The following is a 16,252-nucleotide window of genomic DNA, read 5'->3' as shown; positions in this document are numbered from 1 at the left end:
ACCTAAGGCAGGGCAAAGAAGCAGGCTTTAATTTTGGGGGGTCCTACAAGGCACATACAACCTCTTCGGGACCAAATAAATAACAACTCCATCACTGTGGGAAGGTAAGGTCTGGGGAGGGGGCGGCGTCTGAGCTCTGAGGGCTGGTGGGTGAGGGGGACCGCAGTCTATGAGGGGCTTCCTGGAGGGGGTCCAGTCCCTGGAATCGCTCACTCACTCTCTGAGTCTGAGTAGTCAGCCACGAGGGAGGAGCTGAGGGTGCAGGGGTGTGGCATGTCCTGGGGAACAGGTGCCTCCTGAGAGGAGCCTGCTGGAGACCAGGGCCTGTCCTGACAGCTCCCATCCTGCTCCTGAGGCGCACTGGTCTTGGCTATCTCCTGCAAGCAGTCTTGAGGGGATGTGGGCCTGTCCTGGGTGGTGCCCTCTAACACCTGTGGCTCCCCAGACTCGGCCGCATGCTGGGGGCTCTCTGAGATCTCTCGGGACTGCCTTCGCACGATGCCCAGATCCCCCACAGAGATGAGGCCGCCGGCAGTGGCAGATCTGCGGTTCTGGGCCAGCTTCTTCAGGACACCACCAGCTTTGCTGCTGCCACTGCTGCTGCTGCTGCCGCTGCCAGGTCCTGAGGCAGAGGGGAACCAGGAGCGGCTGATGATCTCTGTCCGCTTGAGTTTCTGCTTGTCCTCGTATGCTGGGGGGAGGGAGAAAAGGGGGGGGGGCGGAGGTCCAGAGCCATCCTCTGCCCGGGTCTGCCATGGCCCACTCACAGCCAGGACTCCCCATCTCTCCCCACCCATGCCCACTAGCCCCCACGCACAGTCCAGGGTGTGGAACTTGAGCAGGGCGGCCAGCCTGCGGTCATCCTCTGTCTCAGGCACCAGTGGGATGGCCAGGCTCGCCTTAGCCTGCAGGGCCTGGTCCCTCTCCTCTTCCTCCTGCAGGGCTTTTTTCTTTTCCTGTGGGGGGAAGGGATGGTGGCCATCAAAGCCCTAACTTCTGTGCCCGTTGACCCAGGGGGCATCACTTCAGATCTCAGGGTCTCAGTTTCCTCCTCTCTAAGATCATGGGAGAATAGGGCCTCACACATTGGTTAGGGCACAGAAGGTGCTTAACAAACGAGAGGTGCAATCGTCATTAATACGTGTACCATTCAGTTCTTCACTCATTCATTCCACAAATATTTACAGGATGCCCATCTTGTCCCAGGCCTTGTTCTAGACACTGGGGACACCGCAGAGGGCGGACAGACAAAATCCATTGCCTTCATGGAGCTGACATTCTAGTGGGCGAGAGACAATAGTGGTGAGTAGAAAAAGAATGCCGAAAGAGGGTAGGGAGTGGGCAGGAGGCTCAACTTTAAATGTGACTCAGGGTGGAGAGGAGGGTTAGGGACTATCTCCAAAAAAGTCACATCTGAGAAAAGACATCAGAGTGAGGGAGCCATGTGGGTATCTGGTTGTAGAGTGTTCCAAGGTGGATGGAACAGCCTGTGCAAAGGCCCTGAGGCAGACGTGTGCTTGGAGTGGTTGAGGAACAGTGAGGAGGCCAGTGTGGCTGGAGCAGAGTGAGCGAGGGGAAGGTAGGGCTGGAGCTGGGGCTGGGGCTGGGGCAGATCATTCAGGCCAGCCTGGTGGGTCACAGAGAGGACTTTGGCTTCTTCTACTTTAAGTAAGCCGGAGAGCTATGGAGGGTTCTGAGCAGAGCAAGGTGATCTGATGCAGGTGTTCACAGAAGCCCCCTGGTGGCGGTTTGGGGAACAGACTGGGGGGAGTGGGAGGGTGGGAGCCTGGAGCCCAGGCTGGAGGAACTGTGGGGCTCCATGTGAGAGGTGATGGGGGTGGTGGCAGCAGCAAGATACTAGAGATCATTTGAAGATAGAGGCTGACAGACTTGTTAACAGGACATGGGGAGGGGGCCACCTCAAAGGGCTCAGTACCTGGAAGGATAGATGCCTTCTTTTTCTGAGAGGGGGACGAGGTGGGCAGTGCTGGTTAGGGACTGAGGTGGACTCATTGAGATGTTATGTTTGAGGGTCCTTAGACCCCCCCAGGTGGAGACGCCCAGAAGGCAGGGGACACATAGCTCAGTGCACAGGTCTGGTTGAAGGGATACACTTTCAGTAACAAATAATTAGTAAGAAAAGTAGTACTTTTACTCCTAATAATGGTGACCAGAGAATGATCAGAAAGGAAAGAGGAAGAGATGGAGCCGTAGGATGGTGAGAAAGCTTGCGGCCCATGGGGTCGCCTAGGCTCTGTTAGCAGCGTCCAGGAGCACAGGCCACCTCACAGAGTGAGAGAAGAGGGAGAAGGTTCTCATGTCCCACAGAACTTAACAGTGCCCTGCCAGACACCCGTGAGGGTGAGAAATCCATTTCTATTACACTCATCTGAACGTGCCATGTGTTCTCTGTCACTCCCTGTGACATAGGTCCACCAAGTATTTTTGGCACAACTTCAGGAGCCATTGTGCTCACTGACAGCAACAAGGCCAGGAGCGTCTTGGAGCCAGGACCAAGCTGCAGGGGGTACGAGTGGCATTTGCATCTGCACCCTCAGTGCCTTCACACAGGTGCAGGGGACTTGTCCAAGCATGTACACATTGAAATACACATTCTTACAGTTTATTATAAATGAGTTTCCCCTTTTTTTTCTGTCAGTCAGGGCATAGCAGGAGTGATTTTGGAAATTATCTGGCGGTGGGTTGACAATCTACGAATTTCGTTTTGGGACAGCTGAGTGGGCCCATGAAATGTGTTAGGAGTTGATCAGTAAGTCAGTGCTTTCTGGGCCTCCACCTGATAACCCACAGCAGGGTCAGGCCTCACCCACGCCCCGGCTCTAGGCTCACTGTCCCTCTGAGATCTGCTGAAAACAAAGGCCGGTCCCTCCCCAGGGAAGGGCTACATGCTAAATGATAGCCGCTGGGCTAGGTACCTCCCATGGGCACCGTGAGGTCCCCACAATACAGTTGGGGAAACAGGCTCAGAGGGTAAAATGACGTGCCTATAGCTAAGATGTGATGGGGCGAGGGCTGGAGGCAGGTCTTAACCCGCCATGCGTTCTTGCCCTCCAGTGCTGGCGACATCAGGTGCCCCAGCTCACCTGTGGTCCGGACCCCAGGTAGAGCCCACTCACCCGGAACCTTTTCCGCAGCATGCTGTTGAGGGCGAAGTCATCCTTCCAGGCACTCTGGGCCTCCTGGATGTGGCTCAGGGTGGGGAGAGCCTTCTTGAGAGTGCTCCGGTCGGCTTCGCCATGTTCCAGGCGAAACATGGCGTCCGTCTCCAGCTTCTGCTTCTTCTCATGCTCTGCAACGGTGAGAGCACGGCTGGGCCTTCGGGACCCTGGCTCAGGCTCAGGGTCGGGGCCGGCTCCCCGGGTGTTCGCGGCGCTCACCTGTCGTCAGCACCTGCTCATTGTCTGCCATGTCCCAGCGCTCCTCCTTGCGCTGGGCACCACTCACAATCACATAGTCGCAATTGGCAGGATCCGTCTGCATCTCGATGTAGTTCACACAGAGGTGGCATTTCATCCGGAATCTGGGGGTAGGCAGGAATCAGGACAGTGTGACACCTGCCTGTTTCTTTCCATGGTGTATGTCATTCGACAAGTGTTCACTGAGCACCTACTACATGCCAGGTTCCATACCTGGGGTTACAGCCGTGGGTGAGACAGACAGGGTCCCCTCACTCCAGAACTGACTTTCTGTTTGGAGTTTGTTCATTCATTCATTCATTCGTTCATTCATTCACTCAACAAACCTTCCTGAGCTAGGCTGCTCTGTGGCAGGTATGGCACCAGCTGCTAGGGACACAGCAGTGCATCAAGCCAACCTACTCTAGGAGGTGTTAATGTTTTAGCAGGGGCCATGTTGGCAGCAAAGGCACAAGCAACCCGTGTTGGGTGGTGCTGGCCACTTTAGAAAAGGCCTTAGAGGCTGTGTTGGAGCAGAAACCCGAGGCGAGGGAGGGAGCCTTGATGTCTGGGAATACCGAGCTTTCCAGGTGGAGGGCACAGAGGTGGGAGCCTCCCTGGGATGAGGGAGGGACAGTGAGGAGGCTGTGTAGCTGGGGCAGAATGAGGGGAAGAGTGGGAGGAGGTGAGGGCAGGGAGGGGACAGAGCAGTGTGTGGGGCCTGGGGGCCGTGGGGAAGACTTAGGCTTTTACTCTGAGAAAGATGGGAGCTATGGAGGGTTCTAGGCAAGGGATGTGCCCAGATTGACAGACCAGGATAGTTTCCAGGACAGGTCTGCAGGGAATGGCCATCAGGAAGAGGGTACAAGCTCCCCTCCCACTCGGACTCCATTGTATCCCATTTACCCTGTGGCTGCCCCTGTGTCCCTGAGATGCCTGCCAGGCTGCCTCTACCTGTATATCGGGGTCGTGTAGTAATTGCCAACCTTCTTCTTTTCTGCATTGTAACGAACACCTGGGAAGAGAAGGAGAGAGTGGAGGCTCGGGCTCACACTACCCCAGTGTCTTTTCTCTGGGAGAGGGGCAGATGGGGGTGGTATTCTGCTCCCCTGCAGGGGTGGCACCTAGGGAGGGCACTGAAATTCAAGGCAGGACAGAGCTGTGTTCAGGCTGTGTGACAGGTGCTCAAGCCACAGAGGGTGGGTGGGAGCCAGAGGGCTTGGGTTCAAATTCTGACTCCCCCAGCTGTGTGAGCTCAGGCCAGTAGCCTCAGCCCTGTGGGCCTGTTTCACAATCTGGGCAGTAGGGATGACTACCATGCCCACTGCACAGGGCTACCGTGAGAACCACAGGAGTTCGTAACCCACACAAGCGCTTAGAACAGGGCCTGGCTCAGCAAGCTTCCAAGAAGCTTGACATTTATTTGCTGGATTTACTGTTTTTCTAGAAAATGTTTGGGTTTTTGTTATTTTGCTGGCTAGATGATATATACTCTTGACTGTCTGACCTTGCTTATCAGTGAAAAAAGTTTAGACTAGAAAAACAGAGCCTGGGCTGGCAGGTGACGTGGGCTGGCTGGGTTTTCCTTCCCTGGGTGGCTGCTTCCGTACCCGGCCCTGAGGGTGACCAATGTGTGGTGTCAGGCCCAGCCCCACTGTTTGTTCCCCGAGCACCTGCTGGCCTTTGGGGCAGGTGCTGACTGGGTCTGATCAGGGGGACGTGATGGGGGCTCGCTTGTCCTTCTCAGCAGTAGGATGGCCTGGTCCCCACTTCCTACATTTCCAAAGCCCCCGTGATAAGGACTGGACCCTCCGGCCAAGAGCTACTGGCTCCTGTTCACAGGGTGACCTACTTTCCTGGCCCAGGCACTGTGCGAGGAGCTGAGGGAGGTACTGTGAGGAGCCCAGAGGAGGAAACGAAGTCAGGATGTTTGAGTCACCTGCCTGAGGTCTCACCACTGCTGAGCGCAGCCTTGGATTCATTCATGCCTGTCTGTCTGTGCACCTGTGGTGTAGTCAGGGGTCCGAATTCTAATGGTATAAGGACAGTGATAGCAGCAAATTGACTTTATGAGCCCTTGCATGTGCCATGTGCTGTATGCTAAGCACTTTATATGCCACACAGGTGGACACTCACACCATCTGAATTTTACAGATGAGTAAACTGAGGCACACATAAGCTCGGTTGCTTGCCCAGGGTCACCCAGCTGGGAAGTGAGTCCAGAGCCCAGCCTGCTCACCGCTCCGCAATGAGGTGTGCGCCATCTCCTCCCTGACTCCTGACTGGGAACCCTGGCGGCGACGCCACCCGCAGTTAAGGGGCTTCAATGTCTGTGGGACTGACTGGTGGGGAGGTGGGCGCAGAGGGTGGGTGGCAGCTTACCCATGCCAATGTGGTTCTTGCAGCCGTCACACCAGATGTTATATGGCATCTCAAATCTACACAAACAGAAAACAGCTTATCTGCCACTATCCACTGGGTTTTCCCTTGGTCTCCACACCTGAAAATCCGGCCGCAGCTGCACTGCAAAGGGCACGCACACGGGGAGGATAAAGAATAGGGGGCGAGTGTTCCTACGGCCAGGCCTGTCCCCGCCTGCTGCTCCCTGGCCGGCCGACAGTCCCAGTGAGTCTCTGTGGGTGCTGCCGTGCCTCCCGCGCCTTACCACAGCAGCTCCACGGCCTGCAGCGGAGGAGGAAGCAGGCCACAGGGGGCACTGGTACCCATTTGAGTTAGCCCAGGGCTTGTACTGGCACTGGATTTCTTTCCAACAGTTCTATATGCAACATGTGATTCTGCTTTTCCATGAACAGCAGTGACAGAGCTTCCCTTTTAAAATAAAACCTTACGTAATGAGTAATGAGGTGAATTAAAGACACTGTACAGAGAAGGTGAGGGCTCAGCTACCAGAGTGGAGGGGGTGGCATGCACAGGTGAGCTTGGGCAGCTCTGGAGCATGGAAACAGAGGGAGTTTTGAGGTGACCTTCAGCCCTGTGCCTCTTGAGGCCACAGCTGAGACTCACATCTTGACTCCTTTTCCGTAGATATCCCCGCCTCTGATGATTTTGTCACCGGATCCTCTATTTAGGCCCAGGGTGGACACCAGAGGTTGAGATTGGAGTTCAAGAGGCACAGATGGAAGGGGTGAAGGGTTTACCCTTCTGGGGACACACAGCTGGCATCTGCTTCCTGTCACGGAGAGCAGGCCAGAAACAAGAGAACCCCAAGGGAAGGGCCATTGTCCTGGCTGGACAGCAGTAATAGCTGTGATTCTTTATCCTCCCCCTATCTGTGCCCTTTGCAATGAGACTCCGCAGCGGTTCCTGTCAGGAGTTGGTGTGTACTGCCCTACCCGCTGCGTCACGACTCCTTTTGCAGAATCGCTGGGACAGAGTGATGGGGTGCCAATTCCAGGTCTTGGCCTCAAGAGGCCTTGTGTACCTTTGCTTGCTCTCTTCTGGAACCTGACGCTGTTACATGAACAAGCCCAGGCTAGCCGGCTGGAGGATGAGACATGTGGAGACAGTCAGCTGGCCAAGGCCCTGCTGGACCAGCCAGTCCTCAGCTAGCCGACTCCCAAACATGTGAGAGCCTGGCCAGGTCAGTCAAGCCTGGCCCAGGCCAGCAGAGGCGTCCAGCTGAGTCACACGCTGAGGACTCAGACGTGCTTATCGTTTTGTACGTGGCCATGGCTGACTAAAACAGTGCCTTTCTGCCCGGGCAAACTGAGGTGCTGAATTCTCCAAGATTGAGGTCAGGTGACACGCGGCGCAGGCGTCCACAGGCCTTACCTGATGATGAGGATGCCCTGGGACAGCTTCCGAGCCCGCTCCCGGAGCGGGTGGCTGTGGTGGTATCGGTTGAGAGAGCCATGCTGTGCGGAAAGGAGGACGGAGCAGGTTAGCACTCCTGAGCAGGGCGGCTCATGCTCTCACACTGGCCAACAGAAGCCTCTTCTTGTGACCTACCAGGGGAGTTAATAGCACAATGGAAGGCACAGAGGCCCTGGGGAAGCCAGTGGGGTTGGACTCAGGAATGCAGGAGATTGAATCTTTCTTCTCCCATTTAGGAGTTGAAAGCCACGTGATCTGGGTAGTGACCTCGCCTTTTGCCTTCCTGAGCCTCCATTTCCCCTATCCATCAACTGGATCATAATTACCTCCAGGTGTTGTGGGGAGAATTAGGTAAGATGACAATATTGGCAAATGTTTACTGGATACTTTATATGTGTCATCTCATTTTAATCCCTCAACAATTCTGTGAGGACAAGTTGTTTGATTTCCTTTTGAAACTGGCGTGGAGAGGCTGGGTCATGTGCCTGGAGTCACAGAGCCAAGATGCACTGACTCATTCAGCGGGCCCTACAGTGTGGGGACACAGCTGTGAACAAGACAGATGAACGTCTCTGCCCTAGTGGGGTGAATGTTCTAAAGGGGGGAGAAGGACAATGCCCAAATGGATGGATAATGCGTCAGGGAATTAGAAGGGCTCTGAAGGGAAATAAAGCACTAGGTGATGACATAGAGAACGAGACTCATGGTGAAAAGGAGGGAAGGAGCCTTATGGTGAAAAGGAGGAACAGGTTCCAGGCAGAGGGAACAGCAGAGGGTGTGAGGAGGCCAGAGGAGCGGGAGCTGGGAGAGCGAGGGGCTCGGACCCAGAGCCTGAGCATCAGACCTCATCCCGAGCCCTGCTAGGAACATGGCCAGCTGGGCAGAGTACAAGGGCACTGACGAGAGCCACATCTACAACTGGGAAAAGACTGCCCCAGACTCATGTGCTAAAGCACAAGGCAGGGAGACCTCAGGGTCGCCCACATTCTGCAGTGTGGCTCCAACTTCAGGAGGGGCCGAGGTGCCTATGGCCCCTGCCCTGTGGGGGTCTCTTTGTTACCATGGACGTAGAGAAGGGAGCCTGCCCCTTACCTTTTCAGGGTTGAAATCTGGAGGGTAGTACTTGTTTACACCTTTCCTTTCACCCTGGAAAGCAGAAGAGATGTGACTCAGAGAAGGATCCACGGCAGATCTAGTCACCTCAAGGGGTGGGGCCTGGATGAGGGAGACTGAGGGACATCGTAGAGAATGGCCCTGGGCTCTGTGCCTAATGGGGACTGGTGACCTGGGAGAAAAACCACTGCCACTGCTGTGGAGAACTGCACGAGGGTTACACTCTCCTAAAGCAATGGCATTCAGTTTATTTATTATTTTTGGACCATGACTTACAGTGAAACATATTTAATATGGCAGCTGTGCAAATACACCTGTAATACAGCTGAGGCGCAGGTTTCACGAAAGAACACTTACTTTGGCTGGGGAGTCTCTCTTTTTAAATGATGGCAACCGGTCCTTGAGCTGACTGAACGACCGACCCACCAAAGCAGTGGGTCTCACATTACAACCACCTGGGAAGTTTCTAAAATACTAATAACTGGGATCCACCCCAGACAGCTCCTGACAGAGGACCTGCTCTGGGCAGTGGCACCTGGACACTGGGCTTTTAAAAAGCAACACGGAAAACATGTGTTTAAACAAATCCTTGTACACGCATGTTCACAGCAGCATTACTCACAACAGCCAAAAGGTGGGAACAACCCAAACACCCATCAATGGATAAATGGATAAACAAAATGTGGTCCATCCAGACAATGGAATATTACTCAGCCACAAAAAAAATTAAGGTCTGACACATGCCACAATGTGGATGAACCTTGAAGACACTGTTAAGTGAAAGAAGCCAAACACAAAAGGCACATTATGTATGATCCCATTTAGAGGAAATGTCCCAAACAGGCAAATCCATAGAGACAGGAAACAGATTGGTGGTTGCCAGGGGCTGGAAGACGGGGGATGGGGAGAGACTGCTAATGGGGATGGGGTCTCCTTTGGGGTGATGGAAACGTTCTGGAACTAAATAGAGGTGATGGTGGCACAACATTATGAATATGCTAAATGCCACAGAATCATACACTTTAAAATGGTTAATTTTATGTTATGTGAACTTCATCTCATTAAAAAATCAAAAAAGGAAAAAGCTTACCAGGTGATTTCAGTATGTAGCAAAGTTTGAGAACCACGGCACCAAAAGATCATGAATCCAGAGTTTGAAAATACCATCTTAGAGCTGGGGACTTTAGGGGAAGAAGGGGCCACTGCGGAGTACAATGAAGACCAGAAGAGAACCCCAAGGAACATAAGTCAGTCTACTCACCATCTTGGGACCCGGCTACTGGTCCTCGCCCTCAATGCGGCCAATCTGAAAAGACAAGACACTGACACTGATTGTGTTGTGTCAACCCACTGCCCAGTCCCACGCACCTGGGGAGCCTGGCGGGGGGTGTCCATGGCTTCCCTGCAAAGGTGCTACAAGCTGGGTGTGGTGGTGGCAACTCAGATGAGCCTCTCCCAGGTGTAGGAGGCATTCGAAGAGCAACATTTTTCTGTTTACAGTGTGTCCTGTCCACACTCCATGCATATATATTCACAGTTGACACTTCTCTCCCCTCCAGGGCCCCCATCATTGCTCACCTGGACCAGGGCAGTTGCCTCCCTCTGGTCTCCTGGCTCTGCCCTTGATGCCCACGGTCTGTTCTCCCTACAGGGGCCAGGAGGCTCTCTTAAAAAATATAAATCTGAAATATCATCGCTCTCCTGCTTAAATCCCTCGGGTGATTCCCACTGCTCGGAGTATCATGTCAAACCCCTTCCTGTGGCCTATGGCGCTTGGGTGCCTGCCTGCCTCTCCAAGCCCACCTCTCACCCTTCTCCCTTGTGCTTACTCTGTTCCAGTCACACTGGCTTCCTGGCTGCCTTTCGGAGGCTCAGTAGGTACAAGCCAACTGCCTTGAATGCTCCTCCACCAGCTGTCTGTTCTTTGTCACAGGTCTCAGCTCAAACATCCCCTGTCTGAGGCCTTGTCCGACCACCTGATCCAAAGTCACTTAGCCCCTGGAGTTCTTATCACATCACCCTGTGTCTGTTTACCTGTCTACAGTCTGTCTCCTCTGGCAGCTCTCACCTCGCTGTTATCTCCAGCACCGAGGACAGTGCCTTGTCCCTGATACATGCTGATGGATGAACCACTACGTAGTAACTGATTCAGGTTCCGTAAGAATCAGTGCAGGTGACACAGGTATCAAATGCAGGGGCTCCTTAAACTGGGGGTGGGACACCCCCTGCACCCTGCATGTTTGGAGGAGACTTTTAGGTCATATTAAAAGAAGTTCTACCTTACTCTAAAGAAACATACCAAGGAACTGAAGGGTATTCTATAACAAAGATTGGCAATTTTCTGTTAAAGGACATATAGTAAATAGTCCTGGCTTTGTGGGCCAGACTCTCAACTCTGCTCTTTATAGCTAGAAAGCAGCTATAGACACTATGTAAATGAATGGGTGCGGGTGCACGCCAATAAAACTTTATTTAAAGACATTGAAATTTGCATTTCACGATTGTTACCTGTCACAAAATATTATTCTCTTGATTTTCCCCAAGCATTTAAGACATTAATGCTTCTTAGCTGGCAGCCTGTACAAAATTAGGCGGTGGGCTGGTTTTGGCCTGTGGGTATAGTCTGCTGGCTCCCTGTGCTCGAGTCAGGAAGCTTGGTCTAATTGTTTCTCCCAATTTAACTGTGTGCTCTCTAACGGTTATTGTGCGTCAGGTGCGGCACTGAGCCTGACATCATTGTCTCATTTACTCTGTATTATGTCACTATTTCTCCAGTTGTTGTGGGGGCTTAAGTAACTTGCCCAGGGTCAGAAGCTGATCAGGAGGCAGAGCCAAGGTACAGCCACAGTTGTAAACTATTCTGCCTTTGCCCCGAATCTCTCTCCATCTTGGGTCCTTCATCTGTAAAGTGGGCCCCTGGACCAGATTTTTCTAAGGTCCCTTCCAACCTAAAAATGCTTTTGCCAACAAAATAGCTAAGTGCTCACCCAGGCTTTGGGGTCACAGTTCCCTGGACTTGAATCCCAAAACTTTACTTCTCACTCGCTGGGTGACTGTGGCCAGTGTCTGAGCTTCCCTGAACTTATATTTCCTTACCTGTAAAGAGTGGATGAAGGATACAGGACTTTCTGGGGTTGCTGTGGATGAAATAACACACTGTGAAGTGCTTGCAGAGTAAGTACTCCGTTTACAGGGGCTGGAGTCTTAACATGGTTTTCCCACCCCAGCTGAGGCTCTAGGGTGGATATAATTGGAATCTCTGGTCCTTGGTGTCAAGAGTAATTATAGACTGCATTTGCCCAGGACGTACTGCTTGGACTCAGATGTCGACTCTGCATCTTGCCAGCGGCTTGACTTTTGGCAAGTTGCTTACACTCCCTGAGCCTCAAGTTTCCTCACCTATAAAATGGGGGTTACAGAAGTATCAACCTGATAAGGTTGCTGTTAAGACTCAATGAGTTGAATAAAGTTCTCAGAACAGCGCCTGACAAGTTAAACGGTAGTTTTGATTATTTCTCATGTCCACCGTTCTACAAACGTCATTTTACAAAATCTTCACCACAACCCAGCGAGGTAGGGGTTTACTGGTCCAATTTTTCAGATGAGGTAAATCGAGGGACCCTTCAGGTATAATATGGGCCAGGGTTGAGTCTGGGTCACCGCTGGAGCTGGGGATCTGAGTCGGGGTTCGCGACTGGGACCTGGGCCGGCTACGAACATCCTGATCGCGACCGCAGAGCCCAGCGGTCTTTGACGCGCTCGTCCCCGTCGGACGGCTCCGAGGTCGGAAGAAGTAGCAGCCAAACCCCCGGGCCTCCCCGGCCTGCCGGTCCCTCCGCCAGCCCGCACTTACCTGCCCTTCTCCTGACGTCACGCCGCGCCCGTGGCCGGAAGTGAGAGCTGGGCGCGCAAGGGGGAGTGGCGCACTCCCTGCGTGACGGAGACGCCTGCGCGAGGCGGGGCGAGGCGATAGCGCCACGTTGATTGGCTGAGTGCAAACACGCCGCTCCCCAAAGTGGACCAATCCGGGCCTGCTCCTTCCGACCACAAACACGTCACGATGCCCCACCTCCGACCCCTCCCACTCTACCTGGCCCAATCAGAGACCGGCCTCCCTGCCGGCGAACCTCCTAGGAGCCCGAACTCGATCCCTGAAACCGTAGAGCAAGGGTGTTGGGCAAAGTTCTGCCCCGGCGGGCCAAACCAAACCAGCCCCTGGTTTTGAACGGTTAACGAGCTAAAACTGTTTTTCCATTTGTAAATGGTTGTGGGAAAAAAAAATCAAAAGAATAACATTTTATGACCTGTGAAAATAATATGAAGTTCAAATTTTAGTGCCCATAAATAAAATGTTATTGGAATACAGCTAAGTCCATTTATTTACTTATTGTCTATGGCCACTTTCCCACTACAATGGCAGAATTGAATGGTTGCAACAGAGAGTGTGTGGCCCATAGAGCCTAAAAAATTTACCATCTGACCCTTTTATGGAAGTGGGCCAGTCCCTGCCTTGGAGCCTTCATACTAGCCTGCTGTGCCTTCTGCGCAGGGGAGTGTGGCTTTTGAATTTACTTTTATGCTCTTATAGGGCCTAACAGAATCTGTTTGTCCATTTGTTCATTCAACAGCTGTTTATTAGGTGCCTGCTATATGCCAGGCCACAGGGATTTGAGAGTAAAGGACACACCCTTTTCTCATTGTGGGGACAGAGCCCCAGAGAGCAGTTTCCAGGCTCTCGGCCTCACATAGAAAGGTGCTGGATCAGGTAGTAAATGGCCATCAACTGTGATTGGATGGCCATCAGCGGTGGCTAGTTGGCCGTCAGCTGTAACCAGTGAGCCATTGGCCACTAATATAACTACTGTGGCTATGCTAGCAGAAAAAAGGGGGGCTAGCAAGAAGATGGTGGCTGAGCTAGCAAGAGCAGATTGCAGAGAGATGCATGCCGCCAGGGAGACGACAGTGGTGTGACTTCCCTATCCATGGCTCCGTGGGTGTTCCTTTTTGGCCTCACCATATCCTGTGTTCTTATGTGGGGAGCAGGAGCAGAGACCCCCGCCTGGATGACTCCCCGCACGACAAATGGCGCAGCGAGCAGGGTACGGTGCAGGCCAAAGCTCCCCGAAGGGCAGTGGAGCAGTTTGTGCGTATAAAAGCTCAGTCTCAGGAAGACCAGGAGGAGCAGCTGCCTGAGAGCTGGAACCCCATGGAGGGGTGGGAAGAAGAGGACGGTTCCCCAACCAGCACAGGCCGGAGAAAGCAAAGGACATTGCTGCCCTGTGGGCTGGGAAGTGCTTGCTGAGGCAGCCCAGATGCAGGACTTGTAGTCCCAGGAGGAAACGCTTGCTGAGTCCTCCCTGGGAGACCAGGGTGAGTTCAAGGTCATCCCTCACGCCCAGGACAACCCTGGCGAATGACTATGGACTATGGGGAATTGCCTTCTATCCCTAATTTAATGGACAGCTTGACTGTTTGTTTGGGAACATACCACCATGTAGTGGAACTGGGGGATGTTTGCTTTTGTGTCTTGACTGGCCACCATCGAAAATATGTAAGCACCTTGACTGTGAGCCACTGTTGTTCCAGCACAGTGCCCTGAGAGGCCCAGAGAGAGTGGCGGTGCCCTGAAAGCCTTGGCTGAGTCCAGGAAATCTGGCTGTGCCCAGAGAGGGTAGCAGTGCCCTGAGAGGCCCTGGCTGTGCCCGGGGAGACTGGTGGTACCCTAAGAAGCCCAGGAAGTCTGGCCGTGCCCAGGAGGACTGGTGGTGCCCTGAGAAATCCTGGCTGTGTCCAGCGAGCCTGGCTGTGTCCAGGATATTGCATTCACTTCCAGGCTCCTCGCACAGGGACCCTCGTGGAAGACGCTTGTCGCATAGATTGTGAGGTGAGACCCTATAGGGGTGGAGTGTGGGGACAGAGCCCCAGAGAGCAGTTTCCAGGCTCTCGGCCTCATGTAGAAAGGTGCTGGCTCAGGTAGTAAATGGCCATCAACTGTGATTGGATGGCCATCAGCTGTGGCTAGTTGGCCATCAGCTGTAACCAGTGAGCCATTAGCCACTGATATAACTGCCGTGGCTGCACTGGGTTGGTTAGTTGGTTGGCAGAGAAGCGGATGGCGGACTGCGGATTGTGTGGCTCCTGCTTCCTGTGTCTCCAACCCAGCTGCCAGCAAGACTATAGTGGTATGAACCCCTTATCCATGGCTCCGTTGGTGTTCCTTTTTGGCCTCCCCATATCCTGCGTTCTTGTGCGGGGAGTGGGACTAGAGACCCCGCATGACATGGCAAGTCAGTTATCACGTAGTTATGGTGCTGCATATTGAGTGCTCACTACTCACCGAGGATCATTCACCAGTGTTCACTAGTCACTTACATGTGTCATCTCAGGGAACACTGCTCCTAAGAGATGGATATGCTAGCATTCCCATTTTGCAGGTGAAGAAACAAGCCCAGAGAAGTTAAGTAACTGGCCCAAGGTCACACAGCTAGTGAGGGCTGGAGGATTTGACCACTATCTGCTGATACTACGTAAACCTGTTCCCTTAACCTCTGAGCTATACTGCTTTGGGTTGTATGCATTAATGATAAGGTTTGTGGTGGGCACCTAGAGGAATCTTTAACAAGGGTGGGGTGTTTAGGAGTGGGCAGGAGTGAGAGTCAGTGAGATCCCTATAAGGGTGACCCTTGGGCTGGATTAGGAGGAGCAAGGCAAAGGAAGGGGGGAAGGGCAGAGGCATGCTCACAGGTCCTGAAGAATAAGATAGAGCTGCATCCAGCCCCAGTAATCTTGCTCGCAACAGCTGGATTTTGCTTCAGTCCTCGTCTTGCACCTGAATGAACAGATAGTGACTGTAAAGCCATAAAATGCCACCTGTGAATGACATTTTGGGGAGGAGAGGTGTAATAACCCTTGGCTTTCAAGAGATGCGTAGAACCTCACTCTTCTCACACACAGGACAGGTGAGAAACAGCCTGAGATATGAAGAAACCATTCTATAATGATGCCAAATGCTGGCCAGTTCCTGTGGGGCTCGGGGAACCAACTTAGGGAAAGAAGGGTAATTAGCCAGCCTGGGCAGGGTGGCAAGAAGGGACTTGTGTTGTAGCTCTGGGGACCCTGACCAAGTCACCTCCCCTCTGTTTGCTCATCTGTAAAGTGGGAGATCTCAGCTCTGCCCATGGGAACAAATGCAATAAATGCCTACAAACGTATTTGTAAAACACTTTGAATAAGAAAGCTGTGGGCTGGAAAGGGCATTCTGGGATCATGGTGCAGCTTTTTTGTTTAAAAAAACTTATTTATTTTAAGTGTGTTTTTCCAGGACCCATCACCTCCAAGTCAAGTAGTTGTTTCAATCTAGTTGTGGAGGGTCCAGCTCACAGTGGCCCATGTGGGGATCGAGCCAGCAACCTTGTTAAGAGCACGGAGCTCTGACCAACTGAGCTAACCGGCTGCCCCCCATGGTGCAGTTTTGGAACAAGACAATGACAGAAGAGGAGGTAGGCTTTAAGTATCAGGAAGTTCTTTACATAAAGCTGAAACCCACTTCCCTGCCATTGGCACCCACTGCTCCTATTCCTGTCTTCAAGGGGCCCAGAGGGCCTACTACTCTTCCACAAGCCAGCCCTTCAGCTCCTTCCCACCTCTGAGAGCCTGCAGTTTAAGCCTAACTCTGGTTTCATCCCTCCAATCACCATCCACAGCTCAGAAAGCAAGTTAGACATTTTATATTTGATCTGTGGCTGTGATCAAAACTGTCTGGGGTGCCTGCCTAGCCCCTACCCCTCTCTTTGTGTGAGACCATCTAACCTCCAAGAAGGCACTGCAGCATTTGTACTAAGCCGGCCCATCCTCCGCCACAGCTGTTTGGTGAGGGATGTAGATTTAAC

The 16,252-nt window shown here is 53.0% G+C and overlaps 1 protein-coding gene across 6 annotated transcripts; it reads right to left on the bottom strand.

The window, feature by feature from the left end:
• Positions 1 to 13: 13 nt before the first annotated feature.
• On the bottom strand, positions 14 to 12,292 carry YJU2B (YJU2 splicing factor homolog B). Of its 6 annotated transcripts, none has more exons than XM_074338073.1 (12): positions 12,217 to 12,278; positions 11,460 to 11,500; positions 9,942 to 10,008; positions 9,625 to 9,669; positions 8,343 to 8,396; positions 7,209 to 7,291; positions 5,799 to 5,854; positions 4,371 to 4,431; positions 3,399 to 3,541; positions 3,138 to 3,310; positions 818 to 956; positions 14 to 691 (listed from the first exon to the last, which is right to left on the bottom strand). In XM_074338073.1, the coding sequence occupies exons 4-12, from the start codon at positions 9,625 to 9,627 to the stop codon at positions 210 to 212; spliced, it is 1,194 nt and encodes a 397-aa protein (XP_074194174.1). In that variant the 5' UTR covers positions 9,628 to 9,669; positions 9,942 to 10,008; positions 11,460 to 11,500; positions 12,217 to 12,278; the 3' UTR covers positions 14 to 209. The 6 variants fall into 6 exon arrangements, with proteins under 6 accessions (XP_074194174.1, XP_074194175.1, XP_074194177.1 ...); XM_074338074.1 differs by lacking the exon at positions 12,217 to 12,278 and adding an exon at positions 12,065 to 12,210; XM_074338076.1 differs by lacking the exon at positions 12,217 to 12,278 and adding an exon at positions 12,082 to 12,196.
• Positions 12,293 to 16,252: the final 3,960 nt, after the last annotated feature.

Source organism: Rhinolophus sinicus, linkage group LG07 (genome assembly GCF_036562045.2).
Source record: "Rhinolophus sinicus isolate RSC01 linkage group LG07, ASM3656204v1, whole genome shotgun sequence".
NCBI lineage: Eukaryota > Metazoa > Chordata > Mammalia > Chiroptera > Rhinolophidae > Rhinolophus > Rhinolophus sinicus.
The sequence above is the reverse complement of the archived record's forward strand: the minus strand, read 5'-3'. Positions and strand labels throughout refer to the sequence as shown.